The sequence below is a fragment of the Semicossyphus pulcher genome, unplaced genomic scaffold, assembly GCF_022749685.1.
Source record: "Semicossyphus pulcher isolate SPU_LCO1_2020_fin unplaced genomic scaffold, fSemPul1.0.p SCAF_9, whole genome shotgun sequence".
NCBI lineage: Eukaryota > Metazoa > Chordata > Actinopteri > Labriformes > Labridae > Semicossyphus > Semicossyphus pulcher.
In genome coordinates, this window is record NW_027211770.1 from 23,516,255 (window position 1) to 23,534,762 (window position 18,508).

At 41.3% G+C, this 18,508-nt stretch overlaps 1 protein-coding gene across 2 annotated transcripts in view; it reads left to right on the forward strand.

The window, feature by feature from the left end:
• Window positions 1–18,508, forward strand: part of grik3 (glutamate ionotropic receptor kainate type subunit 3) — a 102,474-nt gene that overhangs the window by 65,139 nt on the left and 18,827 nt on the right. For both annotated transcript variants that reach the window (XM_069655531.1, XM_069655532.1), the window contains 5 exons: window positions 1,027–1,197; window positions 2,939–3,082; window positions 7,213–7,320; window positions 10,211–10,324; window positions 13,562–13,765. In XM_069655531.1, coding sequence (XP_069511632.1) covers window positions 1,027–1,197; window positions 2,939–3,082; window positions 7,213–7,320; window positions 10,211–10,324; window positions 13,562–13,765 — 741 coding nt within the window. The remainder of the gene's footprint in view (window positions 1–1,026; window positions 1,198–2,938; window positions 3,083–7,212; window positions 7,321–10,210; window positions 10,325–13,561; window positions 13,766–18,508) is intronic.

The following is an 18,508-nucleotide window of genomic DNA, read 5'->3' on the forward strand; positions in this document are numbered from 1 at the left end:
AACAAGTTGCCTCGCTGACGTCCCAAAATGCCCTGATATAAATGAGGATGTCACAAAAGATGAATTATATTTGTACAAACAATTCTGTCCCAGTTAGTTTGTATTCTTAGCTTCAAAGCTCAGAAACTTGTAACCTGATCTAGTTTTTCCGAGCAATTTTGAATGTCATGAAGAACAACAGAGATTTGCTTTGATCTCTGCTCATAAGAGAGAGAACTGTACTCATTCTGGTGGGAGAGGGAAGAAAATATTTCCGTGACTGGCGGCAACCATTCCTTAGTAAGTGTCTTACACGCTCCCCTTCCCGCAGCACTAACCCCACAGGGTGCTAATGAAATATCTATGTTCATCCAAATGTCTTTTGCAGGCCCCCTGGCCCATTCCACCACGACATGTGTCAACATGTGACTTCACACTTCAGCTACAATGGCTGCCCCAGAAATTACAGCGGCTCAAATTGAATTGCTTTTTGCTTGGAAGTTGCCAAGGGAATGCGAGTGTTGAATTATTTATACGATCCCACAGAACTGATGTTATTCTTTTTTTCTTGTACTTAAATTTTTTTTTCCGAGGTACAAACAATAATTAGGATGTTCCACGAGTAACAAATTTGCACCTTTAAAGATTCTTTAACATAAACATGATTTACAAAGACAAAATGCTGGAAGCTTATTTGTGCGGTATAATTCATTATTATGGAAGTACAACAACAATAACAATTTGTCAATTCTAAAAGGATTTGCCAGCAGAAAGCGACTCTGCCGCCTGAGCCTTTTACATTTCATTTATTAAACAGACCCTGCTTCAGACACAACACTTAAATCTACTGATTTGACATTGAAAACTACTGTATTTCTCCTTCTTCTCACTGTCTGGTCTTAATATAGTATCTCTTTAATCAGCTGCAGCGTCATTGTCTTTTCATCCGAGTAGAAAGCATCCAGGATGAATACTGCAAACAAAGACGCTCAGCTTCTGGCAGACTAAATGAGAATGCGTCCCTTCCTTATTGCTGTCTCTCAATAGGACCTGATGGCCATTAACCTGGAGCCGTATCGCTTCTGTGGTGTCAACATAACCGGCTTCCGTATACTCAACGTGGATAATCCCCAGGTGGCATCCATTGTGGAGAAATGGTCGATGGAGAGGCAGATACCACCTAAAAATGGCTCAGGCCTGCTGGAGGGCATCATGACGGTAGGTTTTATTACTTCTGTGTTGGCTCATTTAAGTCAGGCATCAAAGTGTCAACAAAAAGGGATCCACTTTATTTATCTGTCTGTCTTAACTCTCAATCAAGGCCTTAAAACTGTTTTAACCCTTACTCCTACCAAATCGTTTACCTCAGCAAGTATCAGTAATCTGCACTGACCTCTTTCTCATTTACAACTTTATACAAACTGACTCCTTCAGGATTTGGCTCATGTTTGAATAAAACATAAATACTGTAGCCATTATGTTATCGGAGTTGAGAGGTTCAGCGATGACTAAATGTTTCATAAGGAAGATGCATATTTTAAGTCATTTTAAATGTGGTATGACCATTGGTACCACGCCGGAGTGGTGCCATCCTCACATAAACAACTCTCGTCCTGGGATTGTGTGCAACCCAACGTCCTCTACTTTGTCACGGTTCTTGTGGGCAGTAATGTCTTGCTGATTTAATGGTTGGAAGACCAATATCAGTCAGGCTTTAAAGAACTGGGTTAAAAGATATGGAAATTGGAAGGTAACCATTTAGATATAGAAGGTTTCAAAGAACCTGAGAAATGCCACTTTGTCCAAAAATATCCATGTTTTTTTTCTGGCAAGTTGGTGGGTCATTGGCAAGAACAGCACAATTCCACAGGTTTAATCCATTATGCTTTTAATAGTACAGATGGGGATGATGTAATGGCTTGCAGAACGCTCATTAAGCCCTTTCGCACCAATTATTCCTCCAACCAGCAAGTGTCCCTAATCATTGTTTCTGACCAGGTGCATCCCTTTACAGCCAATCTTTCTCAATGGATAGTTCGTAATGAATGATGCTCCATTGTATCAGTGTGTTCCTCAGAAAACGAGAGGGCTTTGGCTCACTCCAATGGCACACACAGTCACAATATCAAAGTCAATACATCCTGTGTGAGATAAGATAGATGAAGCTGTTCATAGCAGGAGATTCACACTGTTGCACATTTTATAGCTATTATTGACAACAAATTGATGTATAGTCTGAAATAAATGCTCATTATAGTGCAGGTGTTAATAGATGATAAACAGAGTGCTAGGAATAGGTCCCATTTGTGTCACGCTGACAGAAACTAATTGCTAGCTAGTGATGTAGGTCTAACACAGTTATAAATACTGACCCTATTTACCAAATTAAGGAGGAGCCCATTAACTTGAATCTTTCGTAAATGCCAGATGTCCACTAATGTGCAAATCCCCATAATAATGATTTGAAATTACAAATTTGGAACCCCTTTTATCCCCTAATGTAAATTACTAATTCAGCACACGTGCCAAAAGTAAATTTGCAGTAACAGTTGGCTGTTATGGAAAAACACATGCTGACCACAAGCTTTGACACAAGGGATTGTAACCTTTCTGTACCATGTCTAACAGTACGCAGGAAGTAAATACACACTGCGGTTGTCTAAATCTGGGGATGAGGGATGTCAGTTATATAACCAAGACAAAAGAGAACTTAGTTCAATTGTGAATTGAGAAACACCCGAGGTGCATATACAGTTCAAACTCTACAATTAGGAATCCAAGATTTATCTCAAATGCATGAAGCTGCATATAGTCGGCTAGATGATGTCCCAAAAGTCAAAGGAAATTGCTTTAAATACTGAAGATACAAGTGTCATTCTGAAGATTAGATTAATGGTGACCAAACTATTTATGTCTTTGCACACGCTTCAGCTGAAATAATATTCACCCCTTATTCCAGACAGATGCAGCTCTGATCTATGATGCGGTCCACATTGTGTCCGTCTCATACCAGCACGCTCCGCAGATGACGGTGAACTCGCTGCAGTGCCACCGCCACAAACCCTGGAGATTCGGAGGGCGCTTCATGAGCTTCATCAAAGAGGTGACGGTGCACCTTTGGCCTCTTGCTGTTTGATTTAAGTGTTATTGATATTTGAACGTATTTATTGAGGGGGGTGAACAACGCACATTAGGAGTAGAGTGAGGCCCGTGTAGTCGTGTGGGACATAGATATTTACCCAGCAAATCAATCATATCCACATACAAAGCAAAGCAAGCCTTGATAGACACATCAAAGGAGCATTGTTGTCAGCTTTATAAATTCCCTGTTTTCATAGCCTATTTTCCAGAAAGCACGTACTGTAACCTTTTGAAAGCACAACTAGTGTAATCGGCTCTTATTTAATCTAACATGAGAGTCTGACAGTACCTCAGAATACAGAAACAAGCCTGTGGAAAGTGGCAGGTAAAGGGTGTGCGCAGACCCTACTATTTGTTTCTTGCTTTGTTCAAACAACAAATTCATTTGTATTTGTGCTGGGTGTGGTTTAGAAATGCTAAAAAAAAGGCTGGAATTACATTTGTTTTACCCTTTTATAATTACCCGCATTATTGCACAATTAAAACATTAACCTCCTGCATCTACTGCTCCGTACTCGCACAGGCTTCGCCCTCTAACCATGATTCCTCGTCTGTGATAACTGCCCAATAAATTTGCATATACCCACAGAGCAATCTGAATGATGGCGATGGGGGGCTGTCCACATAAAAGGGTAGAGCTAAACCTCTCTCCTTAACCACTTTTCATTAGCAAAATGGATGGCAACTTCTGTTCGTACCCATGCCTTTGTCCATGGTATGTCTCCATGGTTGACCAACCTTGCTCTACCCACTACCCGTGCTAAGAATCCTGGCGGCATTACGATTACTTTCAAGATGATACTGAGACGCATTAGAGTAGAATTGCGAAAAAACTGATGGTCCAGAGTCAAAGTCAGAGTAGGCTACCGATGAGCCTTGGGTTGGCCACCTTCAAATGTCCCAAAAACCATAATCCCTTTATCACACTGTGCTGTAACCTGGCCTTCACTTTACCGCCAATAAGAAAGGCAAGGAAGCAGTGGGTAAGCAGTATCTCTCATGCAGCACGTCCATTGACCTGTGACCTCAACCTATACGTACAGAGAGGGAAGAAGGGACATGTGTGTTGGACTCCTCATGTGGTCCATCCAGTTGATTAGAGAATCCAGGGTGACCCCGAACTCATTCTGTAATGTAAGTTCCCAATCCCCTTCCAGTCTTGGGGACCAGGATGTGAGGAGCTAAGTACGGGGTAACTGATGGCCTGACTTGCAGCCAAGAATCTGTGCTCAAAAGGCAGAAAGTATAACCTTATGTTCCCCCCTAAAGCATCGGCTTTCAAAGAAAGTGTTGGTGAGTGGGAGGTTTGAAAAGGCCACCGCTTGTGGCTCCCCCAAGGGTTTTCTTCCCCAGCAGGAAGTGTCCTTGCAAGAGCAAAGCCTCCTTTTGTAATATGGCACCAAGCTTTTTTTCTTCACTCGTATTCAAAGACAGTCCAAAAATGAGCGGTTAAGCCGACAGTATGCAGTCCTGTTAGGATTCTCTGCCTGTTTCTGTAGAGCTGAGGTAACAATGTGTAACCAAGCAATTCTAATGATGCATCAACAAGAAAAACCTTATTACTGGATCGTTATTGTGAGTGCTGTGTTGTAACCAAAAGCTTTCACCTTTGCTCAGAAAATGTGACTTATCATCCACCATTATGAAATGATTGTTTTCAGCCATTTACATCGTGCTCTGAAATCTGACGCCCTGTATTATAATGTTCCTCAGCTGTACATCCCTGCCTGGCACAACATCCATGAATTCCATTGTTTGTGTTTGAGTTCTAGCAACAATTTGTGCCTGGCTGCCAAATGTGCAAACACAGTATTGTAAATTCCTTTAGCTTTACAATGCACAGCAAACAATGTCTACTGTGTGTGCGGTACATAAGGTCAGTTTAAACAGTTAGCAGTGTAACAAGCTGTACCATTTGTAGGCATGTTAAGTGACATGCTCTGATCATGAGTAAAGCCAATAAAATATGACTACATTGTCCTTTTACAAACACGCTGTAGTGTTTGGTTATACAAACACTTACTCGGGCCTGATTTACACTCTCTTCTAGACAGGCGTCTGATATGTTCTGAAGGTCGAATTGGCCCTTCGGCTGTGATGTGGCTCAGGCATTTATGTCACTCTCTGAATTAGAGCTGTTTGAACATGCCACCCACCTCGGTGGCGATGGGCCAGATGGAATGAGGTGTGAGGGGGTTTGGAAAAGAAGAGCGCCACAAATTTCTCCTTGAAGCTTCAATCCTGCCTCGGAAGCTAAAGGGAGGACAGATGCAAACTATAGCCTATAAGGTTATCACAGTTTGGAATTTAATATTAGCAAGGTGCTGCATCTTGACACACAGGGATCGATTACTCTATTGTACTACTTACTAAAGATTTAGTGCCTGTATCAGACTGTGACTGAATGGAAATGTCAAAAACAAGCAATAAACAATCTGCTCGGATGGATTACAACTGACAAAAGAGTTCATAAACAAGATAAAACACATCTGGGCATAGCGTTTTAGAAAAATTCCCTCCATAATGACCAATCATTCCATATTGTACAGATACCAATACACACAATGACAATGACATTCACATACAGGTACTATGAGTTGAAAAATGGCTACCTCCATTAGCACAAGCGTGAGAAGAACAGGCCTGTAGCCAAACCCGCCATGTGTTTGCTAATAAAACACGTCTGTGGAGGATGTGGGTATCAGGGAATCATAATAAGGGGCAGTTATGTGTTTCCCCCCCTCACGGGGAATCAAGCAAAAGGAGATGCTTGTTAATTAACTCCGCAGTCATGGGGGCGAAATGCGTTGGAGGCGTTGAGATGTAAAATGTAATTTAAAAAAGGAAATGCAACCCGTACGGTTTGCGTTTGTACTTTTGGTGTGTGGGTGTGTGTGTTTGCGTGTGTGGGTGTGAATTAATTTTGCGAAAGATGGAGGATATCGAGTGTGGTCTGTGTATTGTCCAATGTGATTGTGCTTTTGTCTTTGCTTATTTGTTTATTATCGATGTCATATATTGTAATGCTTACAAAATATCTTGGGACTTTTGTACCTTCAAGGCAATAGGTATGACGGAATATACACAACACAATGAGAACGATATCCTAGACACTTACACAACCACCAAGCCCACAAATACATAGTATGTTGAATTATTGGACTGACTGCTTCTGATTGTACAAGGGTTAAGACCAGGGATGCAAGATATTATTGACACGTTATCGGTATCTGCAGCTAGACTTGAAAATGACATACTGGCAGATAGGCCGATAACACAACCCTTTAATTCTGCCTAAATGCTCAATAATTCCATAAAAAAGCTTGACATAGTGCTACGACATTAACTCGGCACGAGTGTGCAAGTGCACTGCCTGCGCAAAGTTATCAACAATTTAAAATAAAGACTAAAAAGTCACAGAAACTCGAGCCAATTGACAAAAGTTAAACAACTTTCACAACATTTAACTAGCAAACAGTTAGCTCACATTCTCGTCATTTTACCGGACTTAACAACATCAAACACGTTGAAAATACACTCGTGACCAAAGCCAACGCTAACAGAGTGTAACATAAACATCAGTTAAAAACTAACTTACATATTCATGGAAGCACACACGATAAAAAGAGTTCATCAACAATCAACGATGTCTCCATAGTAGGTGCTGTAAACTAATCCGGGCATGTCTTCCTCACTTCTTTGTTTCGGGGGGAAGCTGCATTCAGGTGCGCTCAGAAACATGAGTGATCAGACACTTGATCTTTTGTACAACACCTCTTCTGTCAAGGGTGAAGAAGGGCGCAAGATGTCTGCTTTACGGCAGTTTCTGGCCTCTAAAATAACTACTACACGGGAGATTTGATGTTCTCCGCAATTAGGTGGAAAAAACATGTGCCAAATATATCGGTATTGAAATTGGCAATTGGCAAAACGGGTTGGAAAATATTGGCATATCAGATATCGGCAAAAAATCCAATATCATGCATCCCTAGTTTAGACTCAGATAAGTATTCTACATTGCTAATATACATAGGTCTATAAATAAACTATATGTGTTTGAATAGGATTGTAAATATATATAATATCTTTCAGTCACACTGGGATGGACTGACGGGGAGACTGTCGTTCAACAAGACCACAGGCCTACGCACAGACTTCGACCTGGACATCATCAGCCTGAAGGAGGACGGACTTGAAAAGGTACACTTTGTCTCTCCTCAGATGTAATAAAAGCAGAACTGCAATGTGTCATTGCATTAGAACTTCTGTGACGACCAAACCGTGAAAAAAGAATTTAATGGAGTATTGATTTCAGAAATAACTTTCACATTTCCCTCTCGATGCGGAGCAGATAATGCAAATCTGACAGTATCATTTACCTCCTAACAAGGAAGCAAATTGGCTGTTTCAACATAAGCATAAGTTAGTGGATCATAAAGCAAATTGGATTAGGGTACACATTAGGGTGTTAATTGCAGCCTCTCTTAATGATAATTTGAGGTGATGCCCAAAATGCTGTTTGGTGGTAATGAGCTGTATAAACATGTTTGAGAAAAAAGGGAAAACTAAAAGGTTGCTAATGTAGAACTTATTTTATTATACTGGAAGGCAAAGCACCCTCTGGACTATAACAGCTTTTCTCTACTAGAGGGCTTTCATACATTATGAATACATCAAATAGGGATAAGTCCCATTATGACTTCCTCAAGTACTCCCTGAAGGCTCAACACTATATAATAGCAGGCGCTTTCCAGCTGTAACCCCTCTGTTCAAGAATGGAGCTTGTAACACTGCTGCTTTAAATCATTCGCCTCGTCCTTTTTTTACTGGCATCTTGTCTTGCGTGCGGTCAATTAAGTTGAAGCCGAGCCAATCCCGCGACAGTATTTGATGACATATTAGCATCTTCTCATTGTGACGCTGACAAATCCCACGCTCAAGCATGTTAACGTTGATCCCGCAGTGCGCCACGGATTGCTGGATCCCTTTTTTTTCTTTCCTTGTATATCCGTGGAATCGGCTTTAAATGTTTGAGCCGGTTAAGATGTGGACTTTTTTCCAACTAATCCATTGTAATTGAATATTAGCCCAAGTTTGAGCTTGTGCTAGAATTATGGTATAACAGGTTTCGCAAGGGTGACTGACACAGCCGACGTCGGCATGTTTAGGAGACTGAAATGCACGTGATGCTCTGCGTGTGGTTGCATGAGTAAATAACTTTTGAATTAAGTCTTGTGCTAATCATGTTTAATGAATTGAGCTAATTGTAATTGCGTACAATTAGAAGGAATTTTGCAAGGCGGAAAGCATTCAAGATATTTTTAAACGTCTCTCCTGGAGTCCTCTTTGCTTGTGTGACAAGCTGTAACTAATGTGCTTTTCAAATTAGAGCATATGCCTCTCTCTGGATTAGGAAGGGAGGACATTAGCAGAAGTTTTTCATGCTTTTTGTGTGTGTGTGGGTGGGGGGGGGGGCTGGAGTTGTATGTCTTTAAACTGATCCACCTCAAGCACAAACCCCAGTGAATATTAAAACGTGTGTAATAGAGAAAGCAGAAGGGATGGGAGGAGGATTTGGTGGAGGGCCTGACTTGCAAACAGAGATTGTTACCGACAGCCACAGGACTATTTGTGCTAATGATATGTTTCTGAGTGTGTCTCTACAATATGCAGAGCTCTTTGCCTGGGGGCTTCTCGCATGCTTTTATTTGTTCAAATCTCTTGGCTTATCTCACCGACACTGCAGAGAAAAATTACTCTCACAATGTAATCCAACCGGCAACCCCACGCAGGATTGTATCGTCATTCAAATTAACTGTTGCTTGCCTGCAGTGTTTCCATAAGGTTGTTTTATTCCCATTGACACTGCATTTCTTTTTCATGAGGATTGACTCACGGGTCAGAAATTCAAAGCATCAATTAACCTGACTTTACTCCAGTTATTTGTACAAGGGATGCACGATATTATCGGCACGTTATCGGCAGCTGCAGATTATGGTTTGAAAATGACATCGGCATCGGCAGATATGTTGTTTTTCTGCCGATATTTTCTGCTGATAAAACAACGTTTTAATTATGCCTCAATGCTTGACGATTTCCTAAAAAAGCTTGACGTAGTGCTACAACATCAACTTCCTGCGCAAAGTTATTAACAATATACAAATAAAGACTAAAAAGTCACAGAAACTCGAGCCAATGAATAACAACTTTCACTCTTGACTAGCTAACAGTTAGCTCACATTCTTCACAGCGATCACTGAGGTCTCCCTAGTAGGTGCTGTAAACAAGTCCGGGCATGTCTCCCTCACTGTTTTGTTTCGGGAGGATGCTGCATTCAGGTTCGCTCAGAAACGTGAATGATCAGACACATGACCTTTTGTACAACGCCTCTTCGGTCAAGCGTGAAGAAGGGTGCAAGATGTCTGTGTCATGGCAGTTTTTGGCCACTAAAATAAGAGTTGGCATGATATCAATTCCACTGCAGGGGTTACTTGATTTTCTCTGCAATTATGTGTAAAAACATGCGCCTAATAAATCCGTATTGAAATCGGCAATCAGCAGAAAGGGTTGGAAAACATCAGCTTATCGTATATAGGCAGAAAAATCCAACATGGTGCATCCCTACTTTGTACTATGTCAAAGGTACACTTCCTTTAGTGATTGATTGAACTGAAGGGTTTAACAAAAGCTCTTATCTTTCTGTCAACGTTCTCTTGCATCTGTTTTTTATTACTTTTGGCAATGCCTATTTAGAGATGAGGGCAGGTGATGCAGTAGGTTGAGATCTTTTTGAAAATGTCGATCTATATTTATGAGTCCATTGTTTTCACATTATAATCCATCAAATAATTCCAGTTGCTTTCATCTGACCGTCATTTTTACTTTGTCTCAAGACGTACGCCTAACTGCTCTCTGATTTCTAAAAAAAACATGCCGGCCTGCCAATATGAAAGGTGACTCAGCCAATCATCTAATGCTGCAGGAGATGTGTTCAACCTGGCACTAATGTGGGAGACTGGTGGGGGGGGGGTCTGCTGGGGTCACAGCCCACCTACAGAACACTCAGCTACGCACTTTTCATCTTCCGCAGGTGGGGAAGTGGAGTGCGTCCGGAGGTCTTAACATCACAGAAGTGCCGAAGCGAAAAGGGATGAACATCACTGACTCCTTGGCTAACCGCTCACTCGTCGTCACCACCATCCTGGTAGGTCACGTGTAGCCTTGCATTAAGATGTCCTACTCCTCTGGTCGTCTCTGTTTTCCTTCCAGATAATACATTAAAATGCATGTTCCTTGTATAGTCTAAAAAACACCTTTTAAATCCAAAGTAATTGCTAATATGATAGATCTCACAGTCCGTAGGTTCGGTTTTATAAATGACACTTCATTAAACCCAGAGATTGTCCAACTGCAGTTAGACATAGTATACCTGTCCAGCTCTTGTTTTGCTCTGCAAGGGGCTGTAGCAATGCTACTTCTAATGGAGCTCTTTAGCTAAAATTAATATATATTAACTTATCATATAATGTAGGCTATATAAACCTCCATAACCTATGAGCTCATGAACTTAGAACTCAGACTACTTGAGGCCGTACAAGCCACAAATAGACTTCGCCTTCTCCTTAACAGGAGCGATACTAAGCATTCAATCAATTAAATTTAAGGTTTATCTGCAATAACATGCTGCTAACATTAGCATGCCTGACTAGCTAGTAAACTAAATATTAAAAATAAATAATAAATCTAAACTTTGTTTTGTTTGTCCAACAAGCAAAAGGTTTAGCAAAAGAGGTTAAGGGGGTTATGTTAGAAGGGCTCAAAAATCTGATCCTACATTATAGCTCTATGGTGCAATAAACACACATTGCTGTCTTTAGCCTTTTAGCACAATAATGTATGTAGCAACATTGTGCATTTTACGATTGTGCCCCTTTAACATGGCTCGAATTTTTAAAAACAAAGTTAGTGGCAGGAAACATTAAGAGGTCACAGTGGCACACAGCATTCTGACCTCACAGAGCTAACGTTAGCTTAATTAGCTAGCAACTAACTAACAGCCAGAGATAGTTGTCATTTTGGTTTAACATCTGCTTTAAATCAGTAGCCTGTTTATACTGTCTTAATGCACGGACCTGTTGTTTCAAATATCCATCGGCATCATTATAAACTGCATATGTATGCTGTGCAGGAAGCTTGACAAGTTCAGGAACTGCAACTGCAGGGGCAGAGGGTTAGCAACCAGTTAATTATCAGTGACATGTGAGATGTTAAAGTGAGAAGGACTGAAGCAAAAAATAATTCAAATAATAATAAATTGGCAGTGTTATACAATGAACTACTCCTCTGAATGCATTAATTACATGTATGGACAAAAAAAGGACTATCCCACCCACAGCTCCACATCACATTCATTTGTAGATTCCTGCTTACATGTACTTAACACTGTCATGGGTTGCTGGCATCTTGTCGTTCCTGACAACGGCGTCCTCCTGTGCTCTTATTCAGGACAGATACAAGCTACAAGGATAAACACTATCATTATGCCTATATTGAACGACAAGGCTGTAATTATGACAAGTGAGGTCAAGGCGGGACATAATTAATGCCTATCAGGCGCCATCTATGTTAATTCTGTTTCAAAGAGGAGAAATGGAGCAAGGCTTTAAGTGGTGTGATGTTGAACTACTGCACTAAGACATGTTATTATTTGTTGATTTTATGTTTGAGGGTCGTTCATGTAGATTTCTTTCTCACAAAGTAGCTCAAGTGTTTCAGCTGCGATTTAAGTTTCCTAAAATGTTTCAGATATTTTTTTGCCATAAAGTGCATTTGACTGTATCTGACATGTTCTTTGATTCGCCATTTTGTCGGGAATCATTAGTTTAAGACGATAACACTGCCTACATCCCAATTGCAGAAGAGACTTTCAACTTTAATATCAATCTCCCCTCTTAGTGTAATGACATTGCATCAAACTGATTCCAGCGATGCATGAACAAGACGTCTGACAGCTTTATCGTGATAACTTTGTCGAAGAGATTAAGGCACTTAATGTGTTTTCCCACTTACATTAATTGTTTGCACTCCATTGCCTGCGATGTCTCCGCGTAAAGCCCACCTCCCTCCTCTTTCTGTTATGCACGCCCATGCTGCGACTGCGAGGGGAGAACTGGTATAAACACTTTGATTTGAGTCCGAACCTTGGGGAATAGAAAGAATCGGGAGGCTAGAAACAGATGGTAATGACTTTCTCCCTTAACATGCAAACTTTTTGATCAAGTTAATTGGACAACTTGAGCAAAGTTTGTGGCTAAGCACTTTCTCTGTAAATGCTTTGTCATCAAGTATTCATAACTTATCATTTATTTAAAGGGCCATCCTATTGTAATGTCCAAGTGGCTTCATTTCTGCATGGCAAACAATAAAAGATGTTTGTACTTAGTTTCTTATAGGGGAATAAATGATGCCCTGACAGTCTTCTATATCTGTGTCCACATGTCACCATTACGACATTACCATTTCCACCATTTCCCGTGTAAATAAAGAGGATAGCGACTGCCTATTTTATACTCTTTGACCGTTTCTATTTACTTTCAGAAAAAAAAACCCCACACAAAGCACGGGGTCACCTTCACTAGAGAATCAATTACCGTGCTTCTGAGCTCAGTTTGTAAATTATACATCTGGCTATTGCAGGCAATAAATTGCATTACAGCTCTTGCATAAATGGACCAACATGGTTTGAAATCCACAGCGGGATACGCGAGTCTATCTGGAAGGGAAATGGTAACAGGCACTTAATAAAGGAAATCATTTATGAGCCGTTCGGCGTTAGTCATTGTCACTGCAGGCATCAGCTCGGTCGCTCTCCCTCGGAGGTTGGTGTCAATTGATGAAGGCAACAACGTGGGCATGTTCCATTTCACTGCGGCATTCTGTTCCTAATCAAGCTTTTATACAGGCCGAATTATGAGCAGCCAGGCAGGACATTACAGGCCAGTAAAGAGTGTCAGCTACCTGACCATAAAATGAACAGACCCTGTGCACCGGTCAACATACAGCAGTGTGGGGGAGACAGGAGGTTTAGTTAGCTTAACACTGCAGGCACGCTGATTGAATTAACTTTCCTTCTGTGTGCATTGTTTCCACAATGGCGCACACTGGTCATAGCTTTGCAATTTCATTCTCTTACATTACAGTCTTAAATTAGCTCAGGTCTCCTTTTGTTAATACATCAATGTAGGAGAAACCTCAGCCTTCTCTCATAATCTAACACTCCCTGTATCCGCACGCTGAACTTGAATCTGCTGTCACTGCCTGTTAAACGCAACAGCGACTCATCAGCTCAGATCACTTTGCTTCAATTAGATGCACGGGCTGAAACAAATTGAAAAAGCTGACCTCACCATTGCTTTTCATTTGATCTTTTGGGTCCGTGCAGGAGGAGCCATATGTCATGCTTAAGAAGTCTGACAAGGCGCTGGTAGGGAACGACCGCTTCGAAGGATTCTGCATCGACTTGCTCAAAGAGCTGGCCAACATCCTGGGCTTCACGTATGAGATCCGCCTGGTGCCTGATGGGAAATACGGCTCTCAGGACGAGAAGGGCCAGTGGAACGGCATGATCAGGGAACTGATAGAACACGTAAGTCTGACTTCATATTGTATGATTTACATTTTTCCTTAAAGAAGTTTCACATTTGGGGAATTATTCGTATTTGCTTTCTTGGCATCAGATGAGGAGGACGATGTCACTCTGATGTGTGTACGGTAACCCTGTAGCTGTAGTCTGCAGCCAGTTTGTTTAGTCAAAAAGTCCTGTGGGACATTTTCCTATAGAACCCGTTAGGATTCATACATGTCTAAAAATCTAAAAGAAATCCTAATTAAAAAATGTTTGGTTCTGTAAAGTGGTAATCTCTCAGTTTGGTTGTCTTTGGCGGCACCTATGGCGATAAAAGGTAATTGCAGGAGCACACTTCCCAGATATCCAGACAGTGTTGCATGTGTGACGTCCATGGTTGGTTGGTTTTCCTCGCTGACGGTCGCTTTCCTTTTTAGACTGTTTGCCTTCATCTGAGCGTCGAATTTGTTTCTTTTTCTTTGGATTGTCACTTATTTTCCTTGAAGTTGTATCTGTAGTCATCCATCTTTTCTTTGCTTATTCAGCCATAGTAGGTTACTGTTTACTCACAAGAATGGAAAAGCAGCACCAGAAATGCTTTATTTATCCCCAGGGAGAAATTCAGCTGCTTAGCTCCGCCTACCCTCTCTGGCAGACCAACCACTGCTGGCTGATGGAAAACGCGTCACTAACTGGGCGCCGCTTGTGATTTTTTTTCCATGAATGTCGCCACAGACAGCCAGTCTGTAATACTGCAAATGAACGAAAATCTTCAAGATTATTACTTTAAGGATTTTCACAGTCCTATTGGAATTGGATTTTTTTTCTATTGTTACCATTAGAATTCACTACAATTCCTGTAGCCTAAGTTTCTCCTCAAGAACATTTTACAAGAATTACCAGGTCTCTTATTCCAAAAAACTATATAGAAACCCACATGAACTATTATGAATTCTGGGAAAGTAATGCCAAAGCATGGGACATAATGTACTAAAACTGCAGGCTATGGCTAGCAGTTTCCAGGCAACAAGCAGAGGCTACAAGGTAACAATCCCCAGCCAAGGAATAGTGCTGGCATACAACACTATTTGAATTAGCAAATGAGTCATTTTTAGACTTGATCAAACAAGTTAGGCATGACTTATTAATTAGGGATCTTGTTAGCATTAAAAAGAGCCAGGCTAGCTGTTGCACCCTGATTCCTGTCTTTATGCTAAGTTAGCTAATTGACTTCCTGCTCCAGCTATTATTGTACAGACATGAGAGTGGTGTCAATCTATTCAGTAAACTCTCAGCAAGGAAGTAAATGACCATATTTCCCCACATCAGCAGCATCTCTACAATTATGCAGCTTGATTCACTGCAGAAGTGTTTTATATCATCACACGAAGTTACAAAAGCTTGCCATTGAACTGAGTTGCCGGTTATGTCCTCTGCGTGGGCTGTGATAGAGTTATGATTGAGCACAAGTCAGGAAGAGCCCGCAAAGCTGTCAGTTACATTTATGACACAATTATGCCAAGGTTGCCTAAAAGTTACAAGTGTGTTGATGCCATTCGGCGGGACAAGCCGCTTCCTTTAGCTGGATAAACCAAAGATCCAAGATGGGCATGTTATACTTGATATATTGTACAAATTCAGGGGAAAACAAAGGCAATCATCTAACCGAGGCATATAGTGGGCAATCGCAGCCGTCTGTGTCGAACTCAAAGCCACAGCGACCATGAAACAGCCTCCCATCCAAGTGATGGCAATTCTCCGCTGGCATTTCATAAGTGTCCCTGTCAGTGCTCTCTCTTTGTCCTCAGCCCCATCGGGTCAGCGCTGTACTCAGCTGAAAACTTGTAATAGCTTAAGTGGCATTTAGTGCAGGGAATCGTATGGCAGGAGTCAATGGCTTGGTGCTGAAAGGGTTGGGAAAGGTGGGCTCCCACTGCAGCACTTTACTTCTCCATCCAAGCTTTTTGCTACATCCATGTTAATAACAATAACCTTGAGGGGAACAAATGGATTACTAAAGGCAGAGAATGCTGGCACGAAATGGAGATGCATGACTCCAGCATTAAACAGCACGTCGCTCTTTGTATTAGTGCGTTCTTTGGTTTAAAGGGAGAGTGTGCAGGTGGCCACAGAGAGTCTGCTCATTATCTTACATCGAAGAAGAAAAAAAAAAAAGAGTGTTGTTGTTTGTGACATAAGGTTTGCATGTGTTTTGTGAAGATGTAGCATCTGGTGATTGAGACCTCTAGACTGAGCTGGCTGTGAATATGAATGTAAGCTGTTGGACGCACACACATCCACGCACAACAAGCAGCTCCATTTGCGAGTGTTTTATAGAGGCAGTATTATAAATCAGCAGACAAATACAGTCCTAGAAATGCATTATTTTTAGACTATACGTATATTTGTGAGCCGTTTTCCTTTTAGGTCTAATGCCTTAGTAAATAGCAGCAGGAGCGAAGATTAGAATCTCTCCTTATTGCTTTTACTGCTCCTTATCGCATGACCAAGGACGCATGACTTTTCTTTGTGGATTTTTAGTCGGCTCTATTTTTTGGTCTGGTGCGTTTCCTACTTCTGTTGGTTTGGATAAGCTGATCGTGATTCAGCAGACCTGAAACATAAACTTTAAGACAAGCTTAAGAGATCTGACCCTGGAATGATATGAGGGTGCAGTATGGCTGCGGATTTATTAGGAATAAACCTGAAACTACCACGTCTCCTTCACAGAGGTAACAAGGCTGGGCCGTATTTCTTCCTAGCTCTGACAAGAACACAACATATGTGTCATTCAAAATACTGCTTATGAAACATATTGTATGAATTGCATTTACTTGTACAGCATATGCAAAGAGATAAAGAAGGGGAAAAAGGTGGACCTAGAGTTGGTCATAGTTAGATAAGGTCTGAGCTGGTTTTAGTTGATAAAAAGGTGCTGAAACGCAAAGCTTTTGCATCCATGCTCACACAGTGCACCCTCATAAATCATACTTGCATTGTGTCTTTACCTTTTAATATATTTCTGGATGCTTATAATACTATTCGGGGATTTACTCCCGGTGTGTCTGATGCTTCTGAATGACAAAACGCTCTGCTTCCAAGTACGACGATTTATCACCGTGCAACATACCGCCCTTTAATTTCCTCCGTGTAGTAACAAAGCTCTGCAGTGCCAAAGGGCATTGTTTAGAAGGTGCTAAATGATGCAACAGGCCTTGTTAAACTTGATTTAGTCACAATAGATGATCACTTTAATCACGCCGTGATGCAAATGTTAATAGCGTGCTTAACACATCATTTATATCTGTCATGGCAATTAATATTCGCTTGGACAGATATACCGGAAGGTTGTAGCTGGCCCACAGACTCTTCATTGACTAGATTTATGTCTTCTTTTCTCACCTAAGGATTTCTTCTGGTAATTAAGGAGGCATGTGACTGCGAGTCGATGGACAAGTGTGATTTTGATTTTTATCCGGGACAGCAGGGTGAGCTGCTGGTGAGAGCTGCTGACCCAAAGCTGTGAGGGCAAAAGTTCAACCGCCTCAACAGCAAACATGTCTTTTCAGCCTGCCAAAGCTCCCCCCCCTTGAGTAAATCACAGTTGCAGGCCACCGTGCTCTGCATGCTCTGCTTATGCAAAGAAACGGCGTCTTGATTGCATCGCATATGCCTAATCATTAGCCTTTTGTATTATTTTGATGTGAGACTGCATTGTATAAGCTGGCTCAGGCATGGCCCAACTGTTGAGCACGGAAATGTCACACTGTGCATTGATTCCTCCTCACCCTGGGTTATGTAAATGCATGTAAGACTGGGCAATCAGACGTGTCTTATACTCCCTCAGCCTCCCTATAGCTAAAAATGCTGCAGCATATTCTACTGAAGCAAAATCTGCTCTTACAAATGATCAGAAAGGAACAATTTAAAGCTGTTAAATGTAAATCGAGTCTGTATAGCATTGAGGGTAATTGTTGAGGTTTATAAAGCCATTGATATAAGAAATAAGCCACTAAATGTACATCCGAGGATAGAGAATAATTCCAACCTAATGCCTCTGCTATCTTTAATCGTTTTGAAAAATGAAGATAAAGATATAGCTCGTTGGTGCGCTGGTTTAGCTCAGTCAGTAGAGGCGCCGCAGCAGCTGCAGGTTTAACTCCCGCCCTCGGCCCTTTGCTGCAGGTCATTTACAGACTGTATCAAAAGATGGACAACTTGACAGCTCACTATAAGCGAAGCCAAACCCTCTCTATCGCCCCCTGCTGACTGCCTGCAGTATAGGTCATAAAGCCCGCCTCCTCCATGTTAACAGATGGGACATGAGTCAAAATATAAAATCAAAATACACGCCAAATAAATGTTTCTCAAACAAGGTTTCTGTCATTATAGGTAGTTCTTATCATGCTGATTTACATCCAAGTGTTCATTCTTCTGACAAGTTTAGTTTTAATTAGTTATTTGATGCTGCAAAAAAGATGATTGACAGCTCTGTTTACAACTACGGCTCCTGCAGCCGATCTGTTCCGGAAGTTTCCGGAAGATCTCTACTGCGTAACTCTTGCTCCAAATGACGTCACCATCGGGGGCTATTTTTGCCTAAATTTCACAGGGGCTATTTTGGCCTAAATTTCGTACAATGAGAGCAGATGGAGACGCGTCGTCCATCTTTTACAGACATTGGTCATTTCCCACTCTTTTCTCCCCATATTTCCTGTCTCTCTTCAGCTGTCCTATCTAATAATGGAAAAATGGCCCAAAAAA